This window comes from Martes martes, assembly GCF_963455335.1.
Source record: "Martes martes genome assembly, chromosome: 2".
NCBI lineage: Eukaryota > Metazoa > Chordata > Mammalia > Carnivora > Mustelidae > Martes > Martes martes.
In genome coordinates this window covers 157,768,955-157,781,807 of record NC_137889.1, presented here as the reverse complement: position 1 = coordinate 157,781,807, position 12,853 = coordinate 157,768,955, and the positions used below count along the sequence as shown (strand labels likewise).

The following is a 12,853-nucleotide window of genomic DNA, read 5'->3' as shown; positions in this document are numbered from 1 at the left end:
GCTTTTGGAAGGGAATCTCAATCTTATCTTAACTCCAATAAGTTTGCTATTTTAAGGTGGCTCTGAGCTCCCTTGAGCAAATCAAAGCTTAGCTGCTGTCACCCGTATCTGTTGCAGTTGGAAACTCTTTCCATGTGCCTTTGGCTCTGTTTCTACTCATATGCAATATTTATGCTCTAAGATATTGATATGAATCAGAAGCTGAAGTCTTTCCAGTGGTGTTTAGTGGCCCGGTTGGAAAAATGCCATTTCTATTTATAATAAGATGAAGATAAAAATATTAAAATGGATGTGCTCAAATATAGTCAGTTTTGACTCTAGTCCGGATTTTTTTTTCCCCCTCTCTCTCTGTTCATCAGACAGAGAACTCACAAAATCCTAAATAATCCTGCTAGGCTATTTTAGATTGCTTTCCCCACAGCACACAAAACAACGAAGCTGATTCCCTTAAAACACCTATATGTGGTTGAAAGATTTGGTCAGCAAATAAAAAATATATCTCTGCCTTACGATGCAAGGTTTTCCATTAGCGTCGGAGGCAGGGAAGCCAATGGTTAAATCTCTCTGTACCACGGAGAGCTGCCTGAAGCCGGAGAGAGGAGTTTATGCAGGGCTGTGTGTGGGGCTGCTCGCTGCTTGTGTAAAAATAGACGGCAATACATCAATTCCACAGTCTCTGCTGGCCACAATTCATACAGGGGGAGAAAAGCAAGCCGTTTCCTCATAATCTCTGGAGCCTACAGTGACTAACGGGGGGACGGAGGACCGCGGCGTGTTTGCATTCAGCACAACGGAATGTTCTCGGAAAGTTTGGGCAACTTGGGGAAAGAAGCTAAACTTTCTGTGGACCGTGATGAGATGGAGCCCAATTGCATTGCACGGGGGATCGGAGCTGCAAACAATGACTCTGGCAGAGGGCTGCTAGCGCTTCCTCTGGGTAGCTGGGGGCACGTAGGGTGAGGGGGAGGATCGGCACCACACGTGATTTGATTAAATAAGATGTCCATGTGGTGCAGCGATACACATCTAAAGTGAAAATAATTTGGCCGGGCCGTCTGCGAATGCATTTCTCCTCTCTAGCGAGCCATGCCCTGCGTTCTTAACTCTTTACCAGGATTTGCACATGTGGGCTCGGCTTGCCCTCTCCTGCCTTGGCAGATGGTCCTCACGGATCCTGAATGTCCTTATCTTGTCGTGATTTCTTGGTAAGGTGGGAGAGATCTGGATGATTCGTATGTCCTGTCGCTCTTAGGAGTCAGGGTTCCAAGTGGCTTGGAGTCCTGATTGTCTTGGAGGAGCCGGAGTGTCCTGTGGCTGGTTGTCTGGCTGGCAGTGTGGGGCTCAGCTGCTGTAGTTTCATTTTTCCATCATGTATTATTCCTGATGCTGTTGGGAGTGGATATGGAAATATGGAGGATTTGTTTTAATCACTGGGATTCCTGCAGTCATTTTCAAGGAGGCATCAGAGCCATTTAGAACAGGGGCCCTTTTATGTTTTTCTGAAGGAGGTGAGTTCCCGGGCTAAGCGTCCAGCCATGGATTGAGTTGTCGGTCGGTTGAGACTGGCCAGTCGCCTCTCTTGAACCGGAGGCAGCGAGCTACTAGAAGCTCTGCCTTCGAGGTGGCAGCTCTGGGAATCACCTCGGCCAGTCTAACATATTACGAGCAGCAGGTAGCAAAGGCAGCTTTCATTTTTTGAATCATTAATGTTTGCTGTCATCCTAAAACGTATTATGCCCTTTTGCACATAATGACAGGACAGCACAGTGGTTAATAAAGGCCTATATCACTGTAGCTACTCAGAATCCCCAGTGTTTCACAGTTTAATGAAGGTGATGTACAATAAGGTTACCAAGATTGATAGAGACAATTCACATGACGCGCACTCCACTAAGACTTGTCATTCTTTACCGCCCCCCGCCCCGCTCCCTTTTCCCTGTCCTCGCTAATTTTTTTCCTAAGAAGTAAGAATTCTTTTTTCATTAATATAATTAATGTGGCCACGTCCACTCTTTCTTCTCTCTCTCTTTAAAATTTACCATCAATGGCACAAAAACCTCCAAAAGGTTAATGGAGAATTATACTTAATTATGATGATTCATTATCATCAGTGCAGTTAAGCTAATTTATTGTCTGCTCCTTAACTAAGAGAAAAGTCTGTTGGGGTGAAAAAACGTACAATAATTAGCCTTTTGTGTTTAGTGACTGCTTTATCCTCTTAAATCTTATTATAAAATTAAGGCTACGGTTGGGAAATAGCTGTCATAGTTGCAAAGAGGCAGTAGAATGCGTCTCTGTAATTGCGATACAGCACACCTGTTACAGATGTATAGGGAAGCAGTAAATATCAGCATGTCAGATGAGGACAGTTACAGGGCTCGGACTGTTAAGTCTGGCATCATCCAAAGGCCAAATATAAATTAATAACAGGACCACCTGCTACCACTAATGTGTTTTAGATTATCAGGATAATGCCACATTCAGAAACCCAGATTTTATTAGCATGTCAACATTGGCAAGAGCACATGCACATTTTCAACCATAACCTAAGAGCAAAAAATGAGAGAGAAAGAGAGGAAAGAAGTGTGTGAATTACAGCCCAGCCAGAAATTGATCTGGTCTTTTTAATGGTCAAAAAGTTACTTTAAAAAATGCATGTTCCCGAGAGCGTGCAGGGTTTTGAATGAGCCATGCCTGGAGAAAGCAATGAAGGAGAGAGACTGCAAGAAGTTGCTCACCAATCCATAAGGCGTTCCAGCATTCCAAAGCATGGTTCCTAAGGTGTGCTTTCCACGACAGGAACTTAAGCTGGATGGAGAGCTCCCACATGATTTCTACCCTCGTTTGATTTTTCTGTTGCCGTTTTTGCTGTTGGTGCTTTTCTGGTTAAGGACTATCCCTCAATGCAATCCCAGTGGGTTTTGCACCATTGGAAAAGTTATCCCCTGGTCTCTGGATTGATCGTGCTGCGGAAGAGTTAACACCATGTGTTTGTCCTTGGAGGATAAGCAATGTGGGCATCTATGGAGCCTGAGAAGTGTCACACCCATAACAGAACGCGAACATTGTACCAGAAAAAAATCTTCTCCCCAGCCCGGCCCCCGCTTCCTTATAAACCTAGTCAAGTATACCGATCTGCAACTCGGGGCTACCTCGGATAATAAAAATGGAACGACCAATAAAATGATAAGAAAAGAGTTAGATGGAGAGCATTGCCTTTTCTTTTTGCATTCCCTTTGTGCCCACAGTTTGGGATCTCACTGAGGCCTGGCGGTCTTAGGGAAGAATCGCAGTCATCTTCAGGCTGCTCCCAGCCTCCCCTTACCAACTGCTGACTCCATTACCCAGTACCTACTTCTCAGCGTGGTGCTTATGCTCATGCTGCTGCATATGACCCATGTAATGTAGCCTGCCAGGGATGACAGGGGTGCTCGGGGAAAAAAAATCTGCATAAAACTTATTTTATTCAAAACCTAAATGTCAAGTGGGATCTTCAGCTTTGTGCCCAGCTGCTGCCTGGATGTGAGCAACTCCACAGCATCTCTCCTGACCTTGGAAGGTAGGGCCGTGAGGGTGCCACCTCAGAGTGTGTGTCTGCTGATTTAGACACGTTGGTTTGCAGGTGGATAATGTCCTGTGGCTTGCCGTCCCAGGTCCCTGCAGTAGGAAACTTCTGCAGGGTTCTTCACAGGATGCAGTGAGGAAACCAGCAGTCCGACGGCCAGTTGGAGGTTAGAAGACCATCTCTTCCCTAAGGTGGCCCGCTTTTTATCAAAAAGCCATAGTGTGGGACAACTGAAAGGCCACCTACTCCACGCAAGGAAGTGAAAGACTGTGCCAGTCTGAAATAGCCTTGCTGACAAGCAGCCCAGCCATAGTACAGGCTGTGTTAAACCTCTCAGTGGATTTAAATCATGTAAAAACTCCAAAGAAAAAGAGTTCTTTTGAATTCACATAGAGCATAGTTTAAGGATACATACATGATGAAAAAAAATATAATTGCGGAGTGCTCTAGTGGTTTTTCCTTTGTAGCTGTCAGGCAATCCCAACCATACGTGCACACACACACACACACACACACACATGCACACCCCGACACACATGACTTGCAACTGAAACATAGTGATAGATGTAAAGATCATATAGAGAAACTTATGACTTTTGTCCCCATCTCAAGGAACTTGTTTTTGACCTGTTCAAGATGCTGTGCTAAAGCTCATGAAAAGTCAAGTTGAGAGTGAAAGATCAAAATAACAATTCAAGAGAACCGTAGACAAGTAAAAGGGCTTTCATCATTTGTTCCTAACAGAATTATGTGGATTGTAATGGTTAAAATGGGTAAAGTTTTCCTGGTAGAGTTCTTATGCTTTTATTTTTCATTGAGTGATTGTTTATTTTGTTTCTATTATGTGTGATGGCAAATCCAAGGTAAAATCAAATTTGTATTTTTCCCTCAAGAGCTTATACTCAGGGTAGAGTAAAATTTTACATATGGTTAACCAGAAAACAACTTGAAACTTAAGTGGTAACCATCAAAAAGGTACAAATACAGTTGATTTCTGACTGGAAGAATCAAAGAGGGCTTCATGGAAACATGGCACTTACCATGAATTTGGAGGCAGAATTTTGGATGGAATAGATCAGGCACAATATCCTTTAAGAGCAAAGTAAGTAAAGGAATTCAGGATTTTTTTTTTTTTTTTTTCTGGTGACTAAAACCCTGGAAACCAGCTTTGGTGGTGAGGTTGAATTAACCAGGCTTAATTCCTATCACATGCTATTGCAGTTTAATAAATTCCTGCAGTTAATGAAAGCTTTTTTTTTTTTTTCCCCCTGCCTCCTGCAGTGTGCTGCTCTGGTTGGTGAAGACCAGCCTCTTTGCCCAGATCTTCCTGAACTTGACCTTTCTGAACTAGACGTGAACGACTTGGATACAGACAGCTTTCTGGGTGGACTCAAGTGGTGCAGTGACCAATCAGAAATAATATCCAATCAGTACAACAATGAGCCTTCAAACATATTTGAGGTAAGGGCATCCCTTGGTGAAAATTAATTTCTCATTGACCTGGGCTTGGGCCACAATATGATCATTGGCCTGAAAGCAGAATGCGTTCTTACTTTGCGGTCATCAAAAGACTTTTTATCACAGGTAGGCATTTCCAGTTTTGTGGAAAAATGATGTTTGCAAAATAAATGGATTTTGTTGTTGTTTTGAGAATTAAGGGGCGGAGGGCCCCCAACAGAGTGCATTAAACTGTGTTGAAATACTAAAGGGGTTGTGAAAGAATTAGTGACAAAGAAGAACAAAAGTCTAAACCTGTTTATTCCTGTCTATTTCCCACAGAAAAGGGCCTCATGTAAATTAATGTAAAATGTAAAAGAATGCCTTTTTTTTAATCCAAGAGATTAGATGTCTACCTTTTTTGCCTCACAAAGTAAGCGAGCAGTTATTCTTATTGTTATTTTGTGATCATACCTCTGATTTCTCTCTGTCATAGAAACTTCGAAACACAGCTGCTCTACTATTTACTTATAAATTAGTGAAAATTTGCTTACCTTTCAATAGTGAGAATTACCTCCCAGGCTCCAGACTCTTATTATAAGCCTACCCTATAATAAGGAATGTTAATCTACTCCTATTAAAGTGTTACTTTGAAAAAAGTTCTTTCTCACAAGAGCAGCCCTCGTTTACTTGAAAATAAATGGTTTCTTGTAGGGACAGACATCGAGTGCTCTGGCAAACGAATTGAATAAAGATCGTCAAATCAACTACTTTTCAATATCACGGCACCCACATCTCCATCATCATCTGACTTCTCCCTAATATGGGCCAGGCTCCATGCAAAGCACTTGAAGTATATTTTTTAATCCCATCAGCAGAGACATTTTTTAAACCTCAGTGTATTTGGTTGAAATCTCGAGTCATTAAGAAAGCCAATTTTACAATATTTATTGAGTTTTTCCAGTACCCAGCACATAAAAGGCACTGAATAAATGTTTATTGAGTCATTAAGAAAACCAATTTTACAACATTTACCGGGGTTTTTCAGCACCCAGCACACAGAAGCTGTTGAATAAATGTGTGTTGACTAATGAGTGAATAGTGACTATATTAGTATTAATAACAGTAATAATGAATGATAACAACAGCGGCCAACATTTGGAGACCCCCTGCTCTATAGGTTTCTTCTCACATCTCCCTCAAAACAGCGTATTTTTTTAGGTACCCTGAGTGTCATTTCCACTTTGCCTATGCAGACACCAAGTCTCAGAGAGGTTAAGTGATTTTCCCCAAGGCACACAGTTGACAAATAAAGACCAGGGAATTGAACCCCAAATCGATCTGACTTCCCAGTCTATATCACTGATCAAAAAAAAAAAAAAATACAGTAACAGTGAGGTTGGGTGACAACCATCTTTTACAAAGACGTATGAAGCCGCTGCTTTGCTGACTATATTTAAAAATAGAACAGACTCATTCCTTTCAGTGTTAGTTGACGTGGAAGCAGGGATTGCTGGGCGGGGGAGCTGGGGTGGCTGTAGGTTCTGGCCATAACTAAGATCTCCTAAGATGTCTGAACAGAGTCTTAGAAGAGTGCTGAAGGCGGGGGAGTCAGGGCTGCGGAGAAGACACCCTGAAGGTCTGCGGTTAGTTACACTTCCCAGGCTTCTCAGCCAGGTCTTAGAAAGTTCATGTGAGGACTTGGCTAGTTAGAACTGGTAAATTGAACATTCCTCATTCAGTACACTTGTCAGGCGATAGGCCCGTTTTTAAGTCATGCTGCATTAAGTAAACAGTACTTTAAAAAATGTCCATCTCTGTAGACCTCTTATCTAAAAATCGGCTATTCCACATTGGATAATTGCCATGCATTTTGCAGATGACGGCTAGGGAATTACGAATAGTTCGGAGTGGGGGGTGGTCCGTGCCTTCCTGGTGGGCTGGTTCCGAAAAATCCCTTCAGCATGACCTCATGTCCCCATGTTTGGTGTGGTGGCATCAGCATGGGTATTTTTCATTTATACCTTTAGGAGACTTCGCTCACCAACTAGTTATATATAGATACTTTAATCTGTACGGAGACATCCCTTTCCCTTCCCTGTATAACTTTCTACCACTGATAGAATTGTTTTCTGTGCTCTAAAACACAAGGTTCATTTAATTTAATTTCTCATGAGCTCATTTTAAACCAGTGACTCTCAACTCAGAGTGTTTTCGCCCCCCAAGGGATGTTTAGCAGTGTCTGGAGATAGGTTTGATGTTTAGGTCTGAAAGCAAGAGGCTGCTGCTGGCATTTCGTGGGTGGAGACCAGTGTTGTTGCTAACTATCCCACAGAGCCCAGGACAGCTTCCCACAACAAAGAACTATTCGGCCCTAAAATGACAATAGTGCTGAGGCTGAGAACCCCTAAAAAAAAAAATAAAGACACTGAAATTCCCTTTCATGAAACAGCTAAGATGAGCTGGTCAGCTTTCAGAGAGAAGATGCAGATCATTAAGAGACAGGATATGAAGAATCAGAAGCCACATAAAATTATGGAGATGGCCAGGGCCCTGGGACCGAGGTGTCGGGAATTCTCTTAGTGACAGCGAAAGTGACCGTTTAGATAACCTGTAACAGTTTTCTCTGATGTCACAAACCTCATTCTTCTTTGCTGTGCAAAGGGTAAGGCCGTATGTGGCAACACTGTGACACACGGCAGCGGCTTCCCGAGCATTTGCATACAGCCAAGATGCCTCTACTCTTTGCCCTCTAGCGTTAAACTCAGACATCTCTTCTGTAACAGGAGAAAAAAAAAATGTGTGTGGAGCATAGGTGGAATTTGAAAATCGTCTCTCCCTGTGAGGGAGGTCCGGAGGCAGACGGTAACCCTTGATGGGCCACAGCTCTGGGGTGCTTTCTTCAAAGCTGCCTTTCACTGAAGCCCTTCCCAGAGCCTGTGCCTTTAAGCCTCTCCCCGTGGACTTTACCCGTGCTCACTTTCTTCCAGTTCTCAAAGCCCTGCCTCATCACATTTGTGAAGGCCTTGTACTTGAGCAAGCCAAACAGTCACGGTTTCCGCCACCTCTGATCTGCCAATAACAAGCATGATCTACCGCTGATTCCCAGAATAAAATGAGGCACCAAGCAGTTCAACACTTTACCTAACTCAAGTAGCCTATCGATGACACTGCAGGAAACTGGCCACAGGATTTCTGAATTCTAATCAAAGGGGAGAGAAAGGGGTATTTAGAGATACAGACAGGATATAGACAGGCAATGGATAGTAGAGCTGAATGTTAAAACCTTGGGGAGTAAATAGAAAATTTCTTCCTTTGGCCTCTTTTACACATTTGAATCTAAGTTTAGTTTTTATTTGACTTTATTTTTTTAAGATCTATTTATTTATTTGAGAGAGCAAAAGAGAAAGAGAGAGAAAGAGCACAAACAGGGGAGGGGACAGAGGGAGAGGGAGAGAATCCCAAGCAGACTCCATGCTGAGTGCAGAGCCTGATGCAGGGATCCATATCACCACCCCAAGATCACGACCTGAGCTGAAATCAAGAGCCGGCCGCTTCACTGACCAAGGGACCCCGGCACCCCTATTTTCATTTGATTTTAAGAGAAAACAAGGACATAATTGAATGTCCCACTTGAGGAAGGAGTGAATTCCTCAGTGGGAGAAAGAGGGGCCAATACGCAGTTGTCCACGTTGGTTGAGAAACTGGACACACAAACAGCAGTCTCTGGTTGCACGACCTACGTTGGATGTGTAAATGCAGGTGACCAGGTTTTATTCAGAAGCCACTTAGAAAAACAGGACACAGGCTGTTTGGGTGCAGCCTCCAGTGAATCTGACCCATGTGTCAGGAAAACAGGATGCTGTCTCTGGACCGGTTGGTAGCAAGATTTATGTTTCAGAATATTGCAACATAACTTCCTTCCCTCTCTTGCCTTTGTGCATTGTTTGTAGAAAGAGAATAAAGGAGTGCTTTTACAGCATGGAGGTATGTAAGGATGGGTGGCCCCAGGATTAGTGTAAATAGCACACTGGCCCTTCTGGTCACCACAGGCCCCCTTGTCCCTGCTTCCTTTAAACATCTGCTTTCGATGCCTTCTTGATGCAACTGAATGAGCATCTTCCATTCATTCGTCTGTTACTTCTGAAGGCAGCTACTTGGGGTTCTTTAGAACATGGCGATTGAGAATGTAGTTGTCTCTAGGTTATGACTCATAATATGTTCTGAAGTCTGCCTTTGCTAATGGGGAGACAAGAGCCCACAGCTTCAGCCAGCATTCATATCAAGGGATCATGGGGGTGCTCAGTAGGGTCTGATACTGTGGACTTTGGCGGGAGCTAAAGGGCAAGGTGGTTTCCCATTATCTGTCTGTAAGGTGTCCTGTCGTGCCAACAAGGGAATGGTGGTCAGAAGCTTTCAAGAGTGCCTGGTTATTCTGATGGGAATGCAAGTGATTTGATATTTCTCCTTTTGACTTTCAGTTGTATTCTCTTTTTTTTTTCTCCCTAAAATGGGCATATGTTACATACTTACCAAAAAGTTTCAAAGAACTTGGCTATTCAGATGACTGAGCATTTGGGGATCAGGGCACTTGCTTGTCTTGTTCACTGAAGTTTTTCTAGATGTTTTGTTGGAAAACAACAGCAAGTAAATATAAAAAAAAAATTGCAACAAAAGGAATGAATTGACCATCATGTATTTAGTGATGACATGAGCCCCATTAGGTAAAATATAATTACATATAAAGCACAAAGGATCTGTTTCCTAAAGAAACTTAAACGTAGTTTGGGAGGTCAAATGAATTAATGTGAAACAGTTAGCAAACAACAGAAGACTTGTGTCTACATGTGTACATCTATATATGTTTATTAGCAATTAAAAATAATGTGACACTGTATATTCATGTATATGTGTATATGTGTATTTATATACACATTTATATATTATATATAATATATATTAGCAATTGCAAAACTGTGTGTGTGTGCATATGTACACATATGCACGTGTGTGTCTGTGCATGTGTATCCTCGCTAAGGAGGGAAGCAGCAAGAATAACATCACCAAGGTTGATACAAGAATAAGAGTGAAATGTTTTCATAGAGGGGGTATGGAAGCGAGGAGCTCGATTTATCTGAAGTAGAATATGTACTGATGGGAACATAGGAGTAGGAAAAGTAGATTTGGATTTAAGGTGGGTACCTGATTACGGCAGACCATGAGAACCCAATTGGGAGTGTTTAGAGTTTGCACAGTAGGAATGAGGGTGCCAGGGAAGACTTTTAGCAGGAGGGCAATATGATGGAGATCGTATTTAAGAGTGTGTCAATTCCCATAGTTGTAAGAGCTGTGCGCAAGCAGAAAGTAGAAGAAATTGGACAGCAGGCCCTGCTGCATTCCGAACCCCATGCAATGCAGGTGCAGGGAAGGGACAAGGTGACAGTAGAGGGGATGGTGTTCAGGGAACAAAGACTTGAAGCACCTTGAAGGAAAATTCCATCAGCCCTGATGAATATGAGTTAGGTTAGAGAGGGAGGTGGCAAAGAATGCTAACTCAAAAATATTCCAAAGAGAATCAGAACTTCATGGATATCTTCCCGGTTACGTTTCTGCTCACCTTTAGGAGCTGAAGTACTTTCTTAAGACTTGTGAGTCATTTTACAAAGGGACTCTCCATCTCTCGGCTGCCTCAGGGGCAGAACATATTTAACCCAATCCACAAATTTACGTGGTGTCTGCTTTTTTTCACTTGTCTCCTTGGAGGAAATTCTGCAGCCTTCCATGGTAATGAATTCCTGCTCCTGACTGTGCCTGTGGTCAGACAGACTTTTCTATGAATGGCAAACCTCTTGGAATTTTAACAGAACAACGGAGACAAAAATCTGTGTCAAAACAACCCCACCTTAATTTAATCATTCAGAGAATAAATTCTCCTGTGTTATTCAGAGACACTGAATTAGTTTACAATAATCACTTCTTCGAGATTTCTGGAATTTCCAATTTGCAATCAATAAATGTTTGTCATTTGAATTAAATTTACAGCCCCCAACCAGATTTTTGCCACACTTGGCAATGACACTTAACAGAGAACATCGACTTCAAGGAAGAAAATAATAGCCATTTAAGTGGGGAGATAATTGGCTGTAACATAAGAACATTGAAAAATGTTGAAACTCATGGAGACTTATGGAGTATTTTAAAAATTTATGTTGTACTTATCTTTGCATTTGTAGTCTACCACAAAATTCCAAATTCTGGGTATAAATCAGTTAGATGTTCATCTTGGAGAGTCACAAATCAGGAAGCAACAATCTGACCCAGCCTGTGTGCTGTTTTATTTTCAGCTGCTACTGTCGGCTTATCTTGCAGGGGGACTAAATAGTGTTGTTCTGTGTGTGTGTGTGTGTGTGTGTGTGTGATTGTGTGTGTGGTCACCTACACACCTCAGTCAAAGACTATTTTAGACTTCTTGCCTTGATAACATCTGCCTTATCTTGGGAACATCTGGTTTATCACCCTATTTCCTCCCTGCCATTATGCTGACCACTGGAAAAAATATGGCTCAGGAGTTCTGACCCACAGGGCTATGTCTACTGGAATCAACCCCCACTCATAAATAGTAAGTCGCACATGCTGGTTATGTGATCATCTTCTACCACCACCAACTTTGCCAGGTTTTGCTTTTGTTAATGTAAGCTGTGGTTACAAGAGATGGGGTTGACTGCTGTTTTTCATGGAAGTCGATCCAGTTCTTAGCCATTTGCAATTTGGAAAGTGAGAATCTATGTGTTTAATTAGGCACAGTGATTATGGAATGTACTGTGTGTGTGTGTGTGTGTGTGTGCCTGTGTGTGTGTGTGTGTGTTTCGAGTACAAGCCAATTATTTCATGCCAGGTACTCTAGGTGCTCCCAGATGTAGTTGAACCATTTTATAGGCATAGCTTGGGGTTTTCCCACTTTCTGCATTCTTCAGAGGGTCATTTCCCTAACAATGACTCCGCCTAGATTTCTTTGGGGCCAGAAAAGTGGAGACCCACATTCCTGAGGAGGAAAACCTAGGGAGGAATCAGGAAAAAGTGGTTCATTGCCTCTTAGATTTACTTGGAAGATATTAGTGTAGGTTAAAGTAATCAGGATTCAGGATGCTGGATTGGACAAACTGTCTATTTGTATAGAAACGGTGTGTGCTTGTCTAGTAGCCTTACACATATGTCGTGTCTGTTTGTCCATGTCCGCCTGTCTATATGCAGTGTCGTGGAGACACAGCCCAGCAGATGGCTCACCTCTGAATGAGATCAACACACAAAGCAGATAAAAAGATGAACTTTTTGTTAAACAGAGAGCCAAATTTTTCTTCTACTCTTCCCTACCCCAGACTTCACATTTTTAACAAGGTTAATTTGTCCCTATAATTATGTGCCTATTCTTTTAGCAATGAAAACTTTTATTGTGGGTTTTAGAAAATGAATTGCCTGTGATGTAAAACAATTTTGTAAGGACCATTTTTTTCCCCTTCTTCTTTAACCCGTGAGGTTACTTTCAACATTGTGTACTGCGATGTATAGTTTTGAAAGCAAAGCAGGGAAACTGTATTTTCCGGTAGCCTGCCAGAGGTGCTGAATTACAAGTAGCTAGAATGAGAGCTAGGGAAAGGGGAAGAGAGGTACACAATCTTAATACACAATCTTACTCTCGGCAAGGGCAAAATTTTATGAAGATAAATGACTTCTTATCCATTACGCCATTTGTCCCAAAACAATAATCGAGATACTTTTGGGCCTTTTCTGTTTCCAAGTGATAGAACATTTGCATAGTTGGAGATTCTGAACACTATTACCTTGTAGATCTGC

General features: G+C 42.2%; 1 protein-coding gene across 2 annotated transcripts in view; it reads left to right on the top strand.

Annotated features, from left to right (window-relative positions):
* The window catches only part of PPARGC1A (PPARG coactivator 1 alpha), a 96,133-nt gene that overhangs the window by 283 nt on the left and 82,997 nt on the right, over positions 1-12,853 (top strand). The window contains exons 1-2 of one of the 2 annotated variants that reach the window (XM_080796110.1): positions 1,021-1,205; positions 4,847-5,026. In XM_080796110.1, the coding sequence (XP_080652236.1) occupies positions 1,179-1,205; positions 4,847-5,026 (207 nt within the window). In that variant the 5' untranslated portion in view covers positions 1,021-1,178. Of the gene's footprint in view, positions 1-1,020; positions 1,206-4,846; positions 5,027-12,853 lie in introns of those variants that run through there. The other variant, XM_080796109.1, reaches the window with a different exon arrangement.